The sequence below is a fragment of the Drosophila guanche genome, unplaced genomic scaffold (assembly GCF_900245975.1).
Source record: "Drosophila guanche unplaced genomic scaffold, DGUA_6, whole genome shotgun sequence".
NCBI classification, from domain to species: Eukaryota; Metazoa; Arthropoda; class Insecta; order Diptera; family Drosophilidae; genus Drosophila; species Drosophila guanche.
The window spans coordinates 7,987,534-8,006,023 of NW_022995743.1; the positions used below are offsets into that span (position 1 = coordinate 7,987,534).

Consider the following 18,490-nt stretch of genomic DNA (forward strand, 5'->3'; position numbering starts at 1 on the left):
GCCGCCCTCCGCCTGTAATTGAAAACATTTGTATGCTGTAGTAGTACTAGTGGCAGTATACGAGTATTCATCATGTTCAGTTGCCCCTGTTGCAGTTGCCGCCTGGCTGCTTCTGTTGAAGTGCACTTGGGAGTAGGTTAAGCGCACACAACTGGCCCGGCCAAAAGGAAATGCTACCACGTACTAAATTTGACACTTCACTTAATCTAATTAGCAACTCTTTAAGCCAGCAGCCATTGTTGGACATCTGTCGCTGCACAGCACTATGCATATGTGTGCTTGTGTGTGTGCGTGTGTGTGTATGTGTGACAATCAGTCGGGGGAAAAATGTATTGTGCGAGCATAAAGTTGATTATGCATATAAACTCATTACAAAATGCCAACAGTTTTTCGTATTGATTCAGGCAAGGCAAACAAAATCAGAAGTAAGCCAATAAAGTGTCTTAATTAAATTATAACTTTTTATCAGTGTGTATAATTAATGTAAATTAAATACGTGACTGCATGTTAATTTTTATAGCCATACAAAAAAAGGATTTATTGAAACAAACAAAGCGGAAGTCGACTCAAACAGGCATCCGACAGCAATGTCGGATATCGTGAAATGCAGCTAAAAATTAAGTTAAAACCAACGGTTCACTATCCTTAAGCGCATGCTGTGCGTTTTCGTCATGGTTATTACTCATGCTGATGATGGCAATCCCGAGTAAGTCACTCTTTTGACTTAAGTACTCTTACTTCACGTCCAATAATTCTGTTACAAGTTCATCGTCTCCTTTTTACTTTCCCTTAAACTAATTTGCTTGGCTTCTACGCCATTTGAATATCGATTCGCACTTCAGTGTCGGCGGCGAAGTCTTCCCAGCACACATATTGTTCGCGGTTCATTTAACCCGACTTTGGTACAATGATCTCATTATCACAGCCCATCGACTAAGCCCATAAAAATGATAAGACTCAGAAATGCCAAGTTCACAGAGGCATTGTATTATACAAATTGGATGAGCGTCTGGCAAGACAGACAGACTGGCAAACTGAAGTTTCCTTCCACATCCAACTTTCACACATCAAAGTCCATAATCGTAATGAAGCCGATTCGTGTGGGTTGCTGCATAAGGCGCTCCGGATATTTAGACATTGAATCAATTAAAGCCCAGCCACAGACTGGGCGATTAGTTATTGAAGGTCTCTGAAGAGACGGGTTTTGGTAGCAGGAGAACGCCCACACGCAACATTCATTGATGTTCAGCGCCAAGAACACATGAGTACACTGAGCAAAAGGATGTCCTCCTGCACCACGGTACAGAATAAGGAATACCCAAAATAATTATAATTACTACTCATTGGAATCTCAGTCTTTGGTACAGTTTTCCACAGTGTAGGGAAAAGGAAAACCATTCGTTTTTTCTGGCCACCCTCTTGTGATGAATGCCACAAAAGGAGAGCCGTCTTCGTCCGACTCACGCAATTTACTTAATTGGAAAATAAAATAAGCCAAGGCAGTGTCTGGGCCCTTGGACTGGCACTGGGGCAGGGACTGGAGCTGGCACTGGTACTGGAACCGGAGCTGGCAGGGAGAACTGAATGTGGCCCAGGGGAGGGTGGGCTGAAGCCGGAAACTGTTTGGTCACTGAAACAATGGCCACTTGAGTTCCCTTTCTTTTTATGGGTGGCGCGCATAATTTAATTCGGTGGATGGACGGGCGTATGAGTCGAAGGGGGCTCAAAGGCTGGCAGACTAATGCAAAATTAATGTCAATCGCTGATTTTACCCGCCTCCTGGAAATGCCAATGCCCTCTTGATTGTGCGCTGGCCGACATTTGAACTCCGATGGAGACACGCACCAGCACCAGCACCCAGGCCACACCACACACTGAAGTGGAAAAGCGAGGCCCAGAGAAGGGCCAAATGTCGGTCCGGAAGTTATCCTTTTAGCCAGATTGAAATCAGCTTACAGTCGCTGCTTAATTGAAATGTTTGCATTTCACTATAATTAAAGCGTTTCTCCAGCCTGCGACCCAGTCCCAGCCGAACTCCAACTGACAAAAGCCCTTACAGGGCCAGGACCCCTCTCCCTCTCCCTCGCTCTCACCCTCACCGTAGTTTCCCAGAGTTTCTTTTATTCACTTTGCTTATCCGTTTTTCGCACGTCTTTTTATGAAGCGCCCAGCTAAAGTTTTTAATAGTTAAATATAACAACTTGCTGGCTGGCTGCTGCAGGCAGATTTCCATTCCATTCCCTTCCCTTCCATTCCATTCCATTCCATTCCATTCCATTCATTTCCTCTCCGCCTTTGTCCGGCTCTTCCCTATTATGCAATATTTATGATGATTATTTTTAAATGCAATGACAACAAACGCAGTTTAATTACAATTTTCAAGTCATCAAATGCAGCTCCAGCCTCAGCGCCAGCACCAACCCGCGCCCCAGCCTTAGCCCCAAACCAGTCGCAGCCGCAGAGGGAATCGTGGGTGGAGTTGCTGTCTGACGCGGAAGTGAAGAACAGGACAACAGGGACATCCAAGCAAAATGGCGCTAATGGCACTAGCATTTCCTGCTCTGTCCCTTTCTCCCACTGCCTACTGGGATCGAGAGAGCTTGGCTGTTCTTAAATCCAATTTCGCTTCATAATTTTATAGCTTCGCCAGCTCTGTCTTGGCCAGCTCGCTGTCAGCTCGGCTTTCATCGTTGGTCATTCCCGATTTAATTGCATTGCTGACATTTAGCACCCAGCGCAGAAATCCCACAAAAAAAAATAGTAGGACAACAGGACAAAATGGTAAATGAGCGGATGGATGGGGATGGCAAAGAGCACTGCTTCAGGAGCAGATTTTTTGTCCAACTGACCCTTGGGCCAAATACGATTTGCTGGGTGGTTTTTGGTAATTGAAGTCGGGTCATTTCCTCCACAATCGAGATCCTTTTAATTGGTTTAAAACTGCTGAAAGCTCAAACGAACCAAATGGATAGAAGTTCGCTTCCGTTCTCAAAGCCTTAATCTGATGACAATCTGTTGATACATAACACTGCTGGCTGGTTTAATTTATACACAAAAGCAAATCAATTTCAGCTGAAAGAATGCTCAATAAATGTTTAATTAAATGTGCAAATATTCCATGGAATATCCAAAAAGACAATTGTCTGGCAAAACTGGAAACTAAAATACAAAATAAATTGGTAAAACACCCGCTAATAGGTCAACAAATATTTGCAAGCAACAGAATAGAATGCACCAACAACAAGCAACAAACAGACAAGTGTTGCGCAGTCAAGTGGCAATAATGAAAATTAAATGCGGCACTATTATGGTGGGTTTTCTGTGGGTATATGTAAGTACATATGAACTCTTAGTTTACACTGCTTAGTGGCCATAAAGTCAGTGGAGCGTACAGCAGAGAAGTTTTAGCACATTAGCCACACGATTACGAATGGGACTGCTACAGTGCCTTCGCCAGAGGTGCGAAACAGAAGGATAAACACAGATAAACAGATGCAGACATGGATGCTGTGAGATATCCGCATAGAGCAACGGAGATGGAGACGGAGCAATACACATTATTATGCAATTGAGGGCAGTATGAAGGCAGGAAGGAAGGAAGGAAGGAAACCACTTGAGAGAGTGGCGCACATAATTCATAAAGCAGATAGAACAAAGAGCCAGCAAGGAGCAAGTATAGCCACAAAGAAAGTGGCTGGCAGATGCAGACCAAGACCAACGGACATTAGATGCAGCCACCAGGAAGGCAGGATATAATGACCATGTTAATGCCCAACACAAAAGTGCACTGAAAGGAAATGAGCAAGATAAGTAACGAGCCCGAAAATTCTTCAGCTTCACCTCCCCGGCACCTCGAACAAGTTTCCACAAAACAAACTGTGCTCCAGCTAGGCACGGACTGGGGCCGATTTCTTGGTCGGTTCCTCATTAAACGCACTCAAGTTTCTTGCAACATTCTTAATTATGTTGTAAACTCCTTTGGCCAAGGCACCGAGAGTACAACTTTAAGGCGCGGGGCGAAAAACTGCCCAGCATCTTGGAAAGGATGGGAAAGGGAAAAGTTGGCCAACGCTGATTAGTTTTTCGAGTGCCTCAAGTGCAAGTCAGCCAGTCAAGCGTTTTCCCTCAGTCTGTCATCGAGTCAGTCAGTGGAGCTTCAACAGCAGCAGCAGCAGGTCCAAGAGAGGAACGTGAAAAGTTTGCCAAACTGCCTGGGAAAACAACAAAAACTCATTAAAAATAGCACAACTGCAGCGCTTGCCCCATAAATACGCAGCAGCAACAGTGGTGGAGTAGATGCAGGGGAACAGGATCTGGAAGGGAAGGAAAAGGGCGGCCAAGTCAAGCAGGAAAATGCAAAACTGGCCAACAAATGCACAATAATTAGACGCGAATTTAAAACTCGTTTGGCTGCTAATGAAGACTTCCTTTGTGGCCCAAAACTTAATGGCAAGCAACAACAGAACGATGCTGGTGATGCCGGCCATAAAGCCATGGAGAGCCCAACAATGAATTCTGAGAAAACTTGTAAATTTCGCCAGCGGTAATGGTAATTTAATGTTTACTGAAGTCAATGTTTATACGTACTTGTGAATGTACAATGTGTGCAATACTCGTACTACCTATAAAAGCGTTCAAGAAAAGAACAACCTCTAATGTTTAGTTAACAACAAATTAAAGTTACAATAATAGCCCAGAATTGTACATTTACAACTCTTTAATTCTTTCAAAATGGTTTGTTTGATTACGAATATTTATGAATTATTTTAAATATTTATCAGCAAAGAAAATTGAATACCAGGCAGACAAACAGTTGACCGAGGCGGAGCCACAAGTATTTCACTCAAGGGCCACAAATATTGTTGTGTTGAGAGGTATATCAATATACGAAAAGTTACTCAAAGTTGCCCAGAGTGTGTTTTAAATATCCGTTTGGTTTTTCCACTCGAATAGTTAAGGAGATTCTGCCCTTGGCTGTTGCCTTGTGGCTGTAGTTCAACTTAAACTCGTTAACTTTCATAATTAAATTGTTAAACATCAGTTGGGTTTTAATTGACAGCAGTCGTCGAAGGAGAAGCACCACGTCCTGGCCTAAAGGCCAGCTCAGCACAAAAATTTCTTAAGTGCCAATTTAGTGGCAATTTGCCTTTGTCTTAACACTTTTCGGAGTGCTGCAGGGGCCCCTGGCCATGGCAGGGGAGATGCGGTTCTGTTGGGTTCAACTCTGGTACACGACAATTTAATATTAATTAAGCAAAACGTTGCCAATGCCATTTTCCCGCCGTCTGTGAACTCAAATGGCCAACTCGACTCTTCAGCCACCCTGCTGCTTCGACCAAAGCGACGTGTGAGTGTGTAAACAAATATTTGAACAGTTGGCCTAATTGACTTTCCCAAGCAGAAGCAAAAAGTTTGGCATCCCACGAAAGAAGCAACGAAAAGAAGCAACGAAATTAAATCAAATAAAATCCAATTGCTATCCAATTGAACAGGGGATAAAAACCAAAAATGGAAACGAAAAAAAGAAACGGGAAAGGGTAGGCAAGGGCATGCATAAAATGCATGCGAAGGTTGCTGGGTAAAATTTACATAAAAGCTCCCGGGGCACGTACTCAGCTTGAGGTCCTGGCCCAGCCACACACATGTGTATATAGCTAAAGCCACGATTGTGTGTGTGGCAGTGACTATGATAATGCCATTTTGAATGCACTTTATGTGCACTTTGTCTCAGGGTCTCGCTATCATTAAAAACATTCCCAGTTCGCAGCTAATCCCATGATATACCGAGTGTCATTGCGATTTGCATGGATATGAAGAGAAACATGTGTACGCTACATACATACATCGTATATATGTACATGGTAGCTGCGGTAAATCTACCCTGAAAATGACCAGCGTGGTCAGAGAGAACAAACCAACGCGCCAAGTGGTTATGGTCTGTGCCGTCAAAGGCCGACCACAACAACATGTCAACATAAACGGAGTTTCCAGACGGAACTACATGGAACTACTGAGGTTCCTCTCTCCTGTGCTTCTCCCCAGCAATATTTTAGTTAATTGCATTTAAAGTGTGCATAAAATGCTGCCTGCGACTGCTTAAAGGGGATTAATTAATGCTGATCAATCCCCCTTTCTCCCTGCACGGAAAAGTTCATCGAACTTGATCAAACCTCAAACTTCAGAGGGTAATCGATTTCCTGTTGGCAAGTGTTGTCCTCCACACTCCTGTTGGCATTGTAATTGGCTTGTTTTGCTTACTAATTGTTTTGTGGCTGGAACGGCAAATTAACTTGGCCTGGTCACGTTGCCGCCGACACTGCGGACAAGGACAGCTTCTTGTGGCCACTCAGTCTCAGTCCTCGGGGTGGCTGACAAGTGTTATTGATGGCATTCCCGATTTCTATTGCGTATTAATTTGATGCACGAGTGGGCACTCTGTCGCCTATTGACTGGGTGCTAATGGAGCAAACGTGGCTCAAGAAAAGAAATCGAGGAAATTGACACAACCCCCACGCCACACCCGCGGGGCATGTAAGCGAAATGGAATAAAATGCAAACCGAGCTACAGCGACTATTGGGTGGGTGTCCAGTCGGAATGGGCTTTCAATGCACTGAATGCGGCTGCAGTGGATGGTGTAGGGTAGGATGCATGACCGACACATGTTTGCAGAGGGGCTGGCTGCGTGGTGGTGGCTGCAGGCTGCCCCTGCCCTGGTCACAGATGCAAACACTCAGATATGCAACGGAAGCACACACACAGATGGACTTGTTGGCACACTAGCACACAGATTCCCGAGCAAGTGTGTCATGGACATGGCTAGGCTGTTGGGTAGGAGACGTAGAACACATGTTCCTCTACCAGCAATGGCAACGGCAACGGCAACGACAACGATGATGACAACGGCAACGATGATGATAATGATGGCCGGAATGGCGATGGAGATGGCTGCCTGGGATTGCTTTTACTGTTGGTGCTGTAAAAAAGACGCATACTAAAATGGCAATTCGAAGGACAAACAAACATGCCCAAACACACAGAAACACATACACACTCACACACATTTATGTACGTAGAGACTCTCTCTCACTCATTTGGTGTGCTGCGTAATTGTGCTTCAAAAACTCGGGCGTACGCATTTATGCAAGATTGCAATTATGATATAAACCACCGGTTGGAACGATAAAACCCACAGATACTCGCACAGAGAGAAAGAGAGTCAAGCAAAGTCAGAGTCAGAGGCAGGGGCAGCAAGTGAGCTCAGCTAGCTGAATGGATATACTCGTCCATTGTCCGAGGTTCACATTGAATGCCGTGCCCCAGAGCCGTAAGGTCCAGCCCTAGCCACGACCCAAAGAGCATAGTTAAGGATTTGCTTTGGCTGGGGTGGCAGCGACTGCTGAAGGTCGTTAAAGATTCAAATTTCTTAAAATATTTACCAAAGAACTAGCCAAAGCTCACAGCTATATAAACTAGTAGTTGTAGATAAATGCAAAATATTGAGTGAAATAAGGGAGTACATAAAGGTTTTCCGCATAAAGCCAATCTGATATTTGTGCTTTAAATTTCCTAATAAGTTTATATTTAGTAATACATATATACGCTTCGATTGCGAGTTCAATTTTCCATAATTTATTAACAATCGATCATCAAATGCAACCCATTCTCCACATTCTCTCATGATCTCAAAATGGCCAATCAATGTTCTCTAAAGTTGACCTGACCGCTGTCCGGCATGCACCCACTTTCGCAGACCCCAATCCCCGGGTTGAACACTGTCCGGACAGTGACATCGACGGAGTCCCATTTTGGCCCTGCAAAACTGTCAAAGCGTTAATTGAGTTTGACACTAATGAGCGTGCAATCGCTGCATAATTGATTTATAAATGGCAAACCATCGTGTCACGCCCCCCGCTGTCATTTGCCACTTGAGTTTATGACGTTGTTGCAAATTTCGACTAATTGGGTCAGCCGAACACAATGGATGGCTAGATGGCTCGAACTGAGCATCAGCTCTGGCAGCTCGTATAATTCGAGCAGAATTAGCATTTCGTTAAAATAGGAATTTGAGAGGACAGACGGCACGGCACCAACACAATCTCTCTCTCTCTCTCGAAATTTAGGCCGAGCATCGTCGACGGCATCGACCCATCTTGTGGGTGGGGGATGGGGCTCGAGATGCGGGACTGGGGAACAAAACTGGGGTCTGGGCCCTGCCACAAGCACTATTTCCACACAAATTGTAATTAATTTGAATTAATTATGTTCCACTTTCCACATGCAGCTTCCACAACGGCAAACAGTTCCAGCCAGGCCCCCCAAACAAACATCACGTGTGGGCGGCGAAGGGGCGTGGCCTGCGGCATATTTTTTGACTCAGCTCGAGCCACAAATCTGCCGCTAAGCGGAAGGATAAAAAGGGGGTGACGGCAGCTAGGGAGGCGAAGTCGTCTGTCTGCCTGGTGGCTGCTTTCGTCTTCATTTATCTTCCTTGTTTTCTCTTCCTACTTCTGGGCGAACATTTAAGCTAATGAATGGCAGAGTGAGAGAGCAACAGAGAGACAGAGAACCAGCTTAAAGCTGCTTCCCATGGATTCCGGGTAAAAGCAAAACGGAAGTAAATTTGCCGCACACAGACTAGAGGCCAAGTAGGCTCTCAGTTTTTGAGGTCTGTGCAAATGTGATTTCTATTCTAGAATTCATTTGGCATTTTAGACAAAATTCGATATTTCAAAAATTTAGTTTTGGCCTTTTACGACCAAATTACGCTTACAGTCTGCATCACATTCAGCGTGGCACACGGCACCCAAGAGACCAACAAACATGCAAATAATAGTGATAACCCCGACGGGGCAGACCGTGAAAATGGAGGTTCCCGAGGAGGGCGTGGAGAAAGTCGCCGAAGCCAGTAAGCAAACGATCCCTAAGACACTGGACAAGGACACAGACGACGAGCGTCCGTGCACCTCGCGACAATCGATACAAAATATGCAAAAGCCATCGCCCAATTGATTTATCCATGGAAGACAATTGAGGAGCAGCTTGCCAACTACTTGGGGATCTTTCTCTACAGAACATGGAAGATTGTTTTTCAAGCAAGGGGAAACAGAATAGAACGAAATTAACCCATAACCAGCCGTCTATTCAAACTCCCACTTAACAAATGCAAATGTTATTTCCTTAATGTTCCTTAAATATAACAAACACAAAAGATGGGCGAAAGGCATAGCATAAGTTTCCATAAAAATGAAGCAGGAATATTTGGGTTAATATCAGGTGCCTGGCAAGAGGCGCCTCTAAAAGATCACATCACTTCTCATCCCTTGGAAGGTGTCTGAGCAGCCGAAGAGTAATTGCTATAATTTACTAAGAATATTTCTTAAATGGCGAATGCAGTGTGGCACTGGGTTGCGGCATCTCATCTCTTCATATTTCAACTAAAACGGAGCAGTCAGAACGGCACGTAAGCAAGCCGTAATCTCTAAAGCATCAAGTCAAGGACTTTACCACTTAAGACAAATGCAAACACACAGACTCAGACACAGACACAGACACACTGCCATAATCACTGGGGCCCACGTGCTAGGGAAATTAATTTGGATTCCGGCACTGGATTCTACAGAAAAGCAGAACAAAAGGGAAAACCCCAAAAATATCCCTGTAGCCGGAAGCCGGATGCCGGTATTCGAGACAAGGAGCAACAGACAATGTACTCGTGCACACAGTGGAGTGTTGTATGAGGGAACGTTGACAGCCAAAAATGTAACGCTTAAAATGCCAAACACACAAATATTTTGACATTCAAAGCACAGATACAACACCAACACATGCATATGCATGGAGAGGAGTGAACCCATGTGCCAGTTGTTGTGTTTGCTCTTCTCTCCCTCTCCCTCTCCCTCTCCCTCTAACTCTCTGTCTCTTTTGGCGAAGCAAATTTTCCATGAAAATTGCATGAATTGCAGATTTTGTTGCCGTTTTTTTCCATACGCACGAAATGCGCTCTTCTTGGACCCGGAAAGGGGCGCCTGGACTTGATTCCCCGTACCCAAAGTCGCACCCAAAGTCGAGTTGCGTGTGCTGTAGTCATTTTTATGGCATGCAGTAACAGCCAGTTGGCAGCTGCCGCCTGGCACTTGCCGTCAAGTATGGGGAAAAATGCTTTACAATATAATAGAATTTGCCAGAAATGTGACTTTAACAAGCTCTCAGAGAGTCCACTGGCTCCGATCCGCCTCCTCGCCCAGCCAGGACTGCACGACACACGAATGACTTAATATACTGCAACGCTGATATGTGGACAATGTGACGTGATATGCGTGATATGCCATGAATAAAAAGAGAAAGGAGAAGGAGAAAGAGAAAGCGAATCAGATGCAGAAGCACTGGCCGCAACAGCTCAATTAAATTTTGGCTCGCGCATTTGGCGCATAATTAATGTTGTTTATATTCAAATGGCCTCGCCCGAAAGTGTGCAACAATAAAAAGACCAAGACACTTGTGGCATGTCAAGTGCAGCATGCATTTTCACACAACTGGAATGCAGCCATTAAAAGATACATACAATTAAAATGTATATTTTCTATTCCCACAATTTGTGGCAATTTCAGATCAGGGCTTACACAACATTGAAACTAAATTGAATTTCCCTGCCGGCAAAAAGAGTGCAAATAAGTTTAATTCTATTCCAAGGAAAATGGAAAAGTGATGCAGAGTAATCTGTTAAATTGGCTAAATGCAAAACAAGTTGCCGTATCTCGGCCAGCTGTAAACTAATCCAATTCGGAAAGTGGCTAAAGTTACACAAGTCTAAGAGTGGATTTAATTAAGCCTGAAAGGATGCTCTCTCGGTTTGTTGCAGCAATTTTAATCAAGTAAACATGGTTCAGGTGCAAGCCAGTGGATAAGAATCAAATCAAATCAAGTCCGGTACACTTTACTCTCGGCATTGCCCTCTGAATAGGCATTCTAATGCAGTGATAGAGAGCTCTGATAGAGCTGCGAATAAATTCGTCAATTTTTCATCTCTCTGAACCGCATAAATCAAATGCCAGCCACTGGTTGCCTAGAGTTGACAACGTGCGAGAATGCCAGGATTTCAGGATGTCGTGCCGCCAAGCTGCCAAGCTGCCAAGCTGCCAACCTGCCACGTGCCATATGCCGCAAACACTGACCCACAACAGCAAGAGCAACATTAACCTGGCTCATTGTCCTTTGTCCTCTCGGCTTGTGCGACATTTGTTGTCTCTTGTTTTTAATGTCCAACAGCCAAATGCCATAAAATTTAATGCCCGGCAGAGAGTGCCTTCCTGCCCGTCTCCATCTACAGCGCCAGAGACAATTGCGTGTCGCGAAGCATTTTGGTTACGGCCTGGATTTGACTCTTAGCCAAGACCCTTCCTCCTGGCTTCCTAGTTCCGCTTACCTCTGGGCCAGAACATTTGTGGGCTGTCATTGCGATTTGCTTAGACAAGATTTATGCTCCGCTGCCGTTTGATAAACGACTGGGAAAATTTGTAAGTGGGTTTTACTTTTTGTCAACTCGAATCCGAAACTGCTCTGCTCTTAGGCCATAAGTTTACAGTTCGTTGCTCTCTCTCCATGTCTGTTCTGCTCTCGGCTGCTGCCAGTGGCTCATTAAAATAGTAAATTAGTACAGAAAATTACTAAATTGGGGATCTTTGGTGTAATTGCTGTTATTTGGCATGGAATTAAGCCCGGGTCGGACAATCCAAATTAACTCCACTGTGTAACTACAATTTGGGAGTGAAAGATTCCGAATACCTTGGAACAAAACAGGAAATTTATACATTTGATAGGTTCATTTGAAATAATTTCTCTATTACGAGTTCCCGTGAAAGCAAATCAAAAGTCACAGCAATTCATTCATAAAACCAATTAAACGAAGGTACACACACACACACACAGTACTTTCAAATTGATTTCATTTCATATTGCAACATTGCCGCTAAACCTTTCAGCCGAACAATTACCGGTGGGCGAATAAATAAGCCGCAGAAACTCAAGCGAAAGCAGATAGCCGAGAGGAGAAACATCCATAAACAGACAGATTAAACACATCAACGTCCTCCCTCCGTGTGCGTGCCATTAAAAATTAATTACATTTTAAATGTGACAAATACATATGTGTGTATGTACAGAATGAGAGGCTATCCTCTGCTATCCCCGTAGATAATTGAAAGGCAACAACGAAATGTTCTCACAGTAATACATTTATGCAGGAATCCGATTTGCTGTTAAATTGTGAAGCACCTTTGGGATTGGTCTTTTTAATTGAATTGTTTGCATCACACGGGGGATTTTTTGGAGCTTTGTTGCGGTCAATTCTGTGTGTTAAGGCTGGCAAAACCAAATTTTGCTGCTACTCTGAGTACATTATGGTCCCTCTGCTGCTTTCTCCCCCTGTGTCGACATATTTATGTATCTGACGATGAGCCGCAGTTGGCAAACGAACCGCAAACGGCTGCAGCCAAGTGTCGAAAATTTGCATCCAATTAAAATGTTTGCTCTGCCACACATATGCGAACTCACAGCCACAAAGCTTTTACTTTCACAGCCAAAAAAGGGCATGGGGTTGCCAACTTTGCAGCACTTTTCACCTGAAATTGCAATTAACTAGATGCTCCACTCGCAATGTCATAGTAGTAAATGAATAATAAATATTCCTTCTCCGAAGTGGCAGAAAAACCCATTGTAAGCTTATTTATTGCGTGTCAGCCACTAAGCAATTCATTTTATCATTTATTACCTACTTTTCGAAGAAACGCACTGATAAATAGTCAGAAAAACATATTTTGGTTTTATAAGAATCCGCTCTTTGATCACCCCATCTAACCCACCAACAGCCAGAAGCGCGGACATTTACTAAATGATAAGCTACATACATACATATGTGAGTAGATTACACGAAAAGAGAGCACACCGACGCACATCGGTGCAATTAACAAAAACAAAATGATATAAAAGCTGGAGAGCATGCACCGGCTCAAGCGAATATGCAATTCAAAGCGAGAGCGAATTGATGAGAGAAGAGAACACCTACGATGAGAGGGAAGCTAAGCTGCGGCGAAAATGCAAGACAGAATGCGAGAGCAAGTGTGAGAGCATGCGTAAGCACGGTGAGAATTGCAATGTAGAATGAGAGCAAAACAGATGAGAGCACTAATTTCAAAGCACGTGCGCAAGTGCAGACGCACAGACGCGATAAGTGACTGAGACAGAGACAGAGACAGAGAGCAAGGAACGGAGCGCAAGCAGCCTAAATGGTTTTTTGGCATCGAACAGCGAGACGCATAATTTACGAAACTTAAAACAACGCAAAGGCCGGCCAAAGCAATTTATTACAATTCTCAAACGGGCTTAAAACAAAACTTGAAACGTCTATGTATAAGCGTTTGGTTATGTCATTCCCTTCTTTGTGCCCAGGCACGTCTACAGGCATGGCCACCTACATAAGTGCGACGCGCAGGCACTGCCATACTCGTAATGATTCATTCTATTTTCATTTTTAACCTGCCTTGGCTTATGTCAAGTCCAAGCGCCAGTTCCCCCAAATACTCAAAAACACCTTTTTCTCGTTTTTGTTTTGGTTATTGTTGTTGTTTTTCGTAGGTTTGTTGTGCTTCTTTCTTTGTTTTCGGCTCCGTCTACGAGTGTGAGTCGGAGTGCAAACGCCGCTGGGCCTGAGAGCCTGCCTCAGTGAGCTTTTGACATTCGCGGTGAGAGGTAGTTTTGCGTTTTGCGGAACTCAATCAATTGTTTACACTCGAACCGTGCTGGAAAGATAAACCAATAATTTAATTATTTGTGACCAGGAATACAATTTATACAATTACACACAAGTGTACCTGAACATGAAAGCTGACCATAAACTGATAAGCCATATAGAAGTGATCGTCGCAAAGTGAAGAAATTTCAAAATAATGTAATAACAATAATAAATAAGATCAGCAAAATATAAAATTCAGATCTGTGGCAGAAACGGGTCAGGTGTGGTCGCGTGCGCAAAGCCCTAAACAAAATACATGTATGATCGCGCTACAGTCATATCTAATTGTCTTTTATAGCCAGAGCTGGCTGGTCATACATTTGTTTACACACATCACATATGGTAATAGAGTTAGATGAGAGCAAATATTAAAGTACCAGCTAATGCAAATAATTGTTAAAATAAAAGGTGAAGTCATCGCCGGTACTTTAGACAGCGAACAAACACTGAATGGATTAATACAATTCACAAAAAGCCAAGCAAAACAACCCTCTTGTTAAGAAGAAAGAAGTTATATTCATGATATCTTTATGGATATCGTAAAAGAAATGAAAGGAGAATCAGTCAACATATTCACTGCAAGATAAGCCCGACAGTAAATCAAACCAAACAAACTTTCATTTTCTATCGCTTTAACTAGAGCTCAATACTTTATCATCTATGACACTTTTTTATGCAATAAACAGAGAGCGCTTGCACAAAGTGAAACTGCAAGCGCACCGGGTGCAATTAAACAATTGACTCTTGCCAATATAAAATAATAAAAACCCATTCAGAACCGCCTGGCGATGTCTGGCAGTCAGTCTTTATCACACCTCCAATGCCACACAAAGCGGTGCGGAACGTGCTAGTTGGTGCCGCTTTCGGGTCTTTGTGCGGGCCCAACTTGGCGAGTCGCATAATTGCAGGCTGAACGTAACTCTGACATTTCCAGGCAACAGCAGATACACCTTCACTTTCCAATAGTTACGAGAACAATCAGGCAACATTGAGGCAGCAGCGCAAGCGCAAAGCACACAGACGAGCTATGACAACTCAAAAAGTAAGCCAGTGACGACGATTTTATACCCTTTCGCAAAATATTTATCATGGATAAATAGGGAATGACGTATGCATGTATGCACTAGATTGGTTAACATCTGCCGTACAAAAGACTTGAATTTTCTGAAAGCTGTTGGATGTCGGATCTTATCTTATTATGCCAACAAACTTATCTCCAGGAATTTTTGTATGTGGTCGGGGAAATCTTTCAGCTTCTTGCATGCCTGCTGATAAGTGACACACATTATTTCAATATCAGTCAATTACAGAGAACGGTCGCAGGCAATTTACTATTTACCACCATGCATTTTTCCTGTTTTACAATGCTAGCAAGGCCAATATTGTAGACTTGTTTTCAATAGCGTTGTAATAATTAATCAAGCTTTTCATACTTCAAGCCACTTGAATGATTAAGCAAATGGAATAGCACTCGAAGCCTTATCGAGTAGTCTCCGAGGTCTCTCTCAGTTTCCTGCTTTCTCTAGCACTTCCATTTGCAGTCTCGAAAAGCCTCGCAAGTGTACATATAATCGTTTTCATTAATCTATAATTAAGTCATCAAAGGATACACATGAACAAATATGCACCTCAATTAATGAGTTGCGTTGAAGAGAGTCCAAATGCCAGAGGGCCTTAGGTAAAAGTCAGTCAGACAATGAAGAGACCTTTTCCTGAATGGGCCAAGAAACTGGTTTTGGCCTTTTGACGGGGTGGCAGCCAAATTGCAAATGCTTGTCCACGTTGCATTTACCAGTTCGATGCCTTCCCTCCATTGCATTGTTTTGAATTACGTAAGTGTCTAAGTCAGTGGGTCAGTGACTTCCAGAGGCAGTGGAGCTCGACACCATAAACCGGTATTCGACGGGTAGCTTGGCACTGGGCACCGCACTTGGCTCTTTTTCCATATCCATTAACAGCATAATTGGGGGAAGTAAGCCACAAAACTTGACCACCAATCGAGCTAACCTTAATTTGAAAGCCTTGTCAGTCACTGGCAACTGCTCGGCGGCCTGTTGAAGGTTAGCTCAACCGCATTTTTGATTGATTTGCAGCTGCAATGGAGAGCAGAAACAACAACAACAACAACAATGGGTTCGTGAATCAGGCATTCGTCGGCTCACTGAATGCCTCGAACATATCCATACCTGGAGCGTACAAATCGAAAGATCTCACAAATGGCAACAAGCCAAATCCAGCAACGCCAGCGGTAGCAACAGGAGCAGGAGCAGAAGCAGAAGCAGGAGGAACAGGAGATGCACACAACCAGCCCGAGGTGGAGATGGGCGAGGGGCAGCAGGGAAAGCAGCGCGCCAGCTGGAACAATGATATTGAGTTTCTCATGTCCTGCATCGCCCTGAGCGTGGGTCTCGGCAACGTCTGGCGCTTCCCCTTCACTGCTTTGGAAAACGGTGGCGGTGCCTTTGTCATTCCATATCTGATTGTGCTCATATTGGTGGGCAAGCCGGTGTACTACATGGAGATGCTGCTGGGACAGTTCTCCAGCCGTGGCAGCGTTAAAGTTTACGACTTTTCGCCGATTATGAGAGGTGAGTAAAGAAAACATGTGTGCTGCTGTAGCATATATAAGGAATCAATCTCTAAACAACTGAATAATGTTCAACTCTCCTCTCAGGCATTGGCTACGGTCAAGTGCTGGCCACGGGGATTGTGACAACGTACTATGCCACACTAATGGCTCTGACGCTGCGCTACTTTGTGGACTCGTTTTACCCCACGCTGCCGTGGAGCTATTGCCGTCCAGAATGGGGTCCCAATTGCCTGGACTCGGCACCGCAGGAGGCGAGTGGCACCCACGCGGCACAGACCACCGTTCGCACCACCTCGGCGGAGTTTTACTTTACGTGAGTTACGCCTCTGTGCACGAGAGCGTTCCTATTCATCATTTTACCCACAGGAATATCATTCTGCGCGAGAAGGAGAGCATCGATGACGGCATTGGGTATCCCAGCTGGAGCCTGGCTTTGGCTCTGGCCATTGCCTGGGTCATTATAGGCAGCATCATGTTCAAGGGTGTGAAGAGCTCCGGCAAGGCGTCCTACTTCCTCGCCCTCTTCCCCTACGTGGTGATGCTCATACTGCTGGTGCGCGCCCTCACCCTGCCCGGCGCCTTCGACGGCGTGCTCTACTTCCTGCGGCCGCAGTGGCACAAGCTGCTGGAGGCCCAGGTGTGGTACGCGGCCGTCACGCAGGTCTTCTTCTCTCTGGCCATTTGCTTCGGCAATATTATTATGTATTCCTCGTACAATCGCTTCGGCCACAACATTTACAGGTGAGTGCGGACATCCTGAGAGGGGTCGGACCAACCGTAGGGCTTATCATTTCATCCGCAGGGACGCGAACATTGTCACCACCCTGGACACCTTCACGTCGCTGCTGTCGGGTGTCATTATATTTGGGATACTGGGCAACCTGGCCTACGAGAACAACACCACGGATATAGCGAGTGTGGTTAATGGGGGGCCGGGGCTGGCCTTCATCTCCTACCCCGATGCGATAGCCAAGTTCAAGGTGCTGCCACAGGTGTTCTCGGTGCTCTTCTTCCTCATGCTCTTTGTGCTCGGCATCGGCAGCAATGTGGGCATGACCTCCTGTCTTACCACAGTGATCAAGGATCAGTTTGGGCACGTCAAGAACTGGATGATTGTGGTGGCCATTGCCGTGATTGGCTATCTGCTGGGTCTGCTCTACATCACGCCCGGTGGCCAGTTCGTGCTCAACCTGTTGGACTTCTACGGTGCCACCTTTGTGGCCCTGGTGCTAGCCATCTTCGAGCTGGTGGCCATCGGCTGGGTCTACGGAGTGAAGCGGCTGTGTCGCGATGTGCAGTTCATGCTGGGCATCAAGACCTCCTTGTACTACCGCATCTGCTGGGCAGTCGTCACGCCGCTCCTGATGTTCACCATTCTCATCTACACGCTGGCCCGCTACGAGCCCCTAAAGTACAAGGATTACACCTATCAATCCGGTGTATACGGTGAGCTTACGCCCTTTATGGTTCATGGTTCCCCCAGCTAATCGTATCCATTTGCAGTCTTTGGCTGGTGCCTCAGTGCCTTCGGCGTGGGGCAAGTACTCTTTTGGGCCATACCCGCTGTTCGGCGGCAGCCGTCCAATCTCAGCCTCTGCGCCCGCATTCGCAAAGCCTTTGAGCCGCTGCCCAACTGGGGACCCGCCGACCCGGGCACCCTCAAGCGCTACCAGCTGTACGTGCAGGAGGGACAGGCCAACGCCATATTCCAGCGCAGCAGTATCTGGCATAAAATCTATGACAATATCTTCGGTTAGCTTTGAATTAGCAATAAAACTATATACCATTTAATGCCGCTGACTCTGGGCCGCTTTACGAGGCGCATCTAAGGGTGTGTGTAAGGGCTGTGTGTGTGGGTGCTTGGGGCAAGAGTGGAGCTGCAGCTACAACGCAACCCTTTTATAATAAAAATCAGTCCCAGTTCCAGCTTAAGTGCCAAATGAAATCGCAGTTGTTGTAGTAGTTGGCCTTAGGCGATCATAACACCAACAGAGATGGCAACGTGACAAGACTCAGAATACTGACAGTCAGGGATGAAGCTGCAAAATGAAGAGATTTTTTACTTCATAGGCTTATCATAAGCTAATTCTCACACGAAACCCCCAAACAAGTG

General features: G+C 45.1%; 1 protein-coding gene across 2 annotated transcripts; it reads left to right on the plus strand.

Moving 5' to 3' along the window:
- Positions 1-13,735: 13,735 nt before the first annotated feature.
- LOC117588265 (sodium-dependent nutrient amino acid transporter 1) lies at positions 13,736-18,168 on the plus strand. Of its 2 annotated transcripts, none has more exons than XM_034279416.1 (6): positions 13,736-13,943; positions 15,881-16,375; positions 16,462-16,690; positions 16,744-17,118; positions 17,180-17,823; positions 17,881-18,168. In XM_034279416.1, exons 2-6 carry the CDS (start codon positions 15,886-15,888, stop codon positions 18,132-18,134), a joined length of 1,992 nt encoding a protein of 663 aa, XP_034135307.1. In that variant the 5' UTR covers positions 13,736-13,943; positions 15,881-15,885; the 3' UTR covers positions 18,135-18,168. The 2 variants fall into 2 exon arrangements, with proteins under 2 accessions (XP_034135307.1, XP_034135297.1); XM_034279406.1 differs by lacking the exon at positions 13,736-13,943 and adding an exon at positions 14,033-14,129.
- Positions 18,169-18,490: the final 322 nt, after the last annotated feature.

Bases quoted from the DNA above. Each gene is read 5' to 3' on its own strand.
- LOC117588265 (XM_034279406.1), top strand. From the start codon at position 14,048: ATGATCGCGCTACAGTCATATCTAATTGTCTTTTATAGCCAGAGCTGG. The intron at 16,376-16,461 runs GTGAGTAAAGAA...CTCTCCTCTCAG, and splicing joins CTTTTCGCCGATTATGAGAG to GCATTGGCTACGGTCAAGTG. The intron at 16,691-16,743 runs GTGAGTTACGCC...TTTTACCCACAG, and splicing joins TCGGCGGAGTTTTACTTTAC to GAATATCATTCTGCGCGAGA.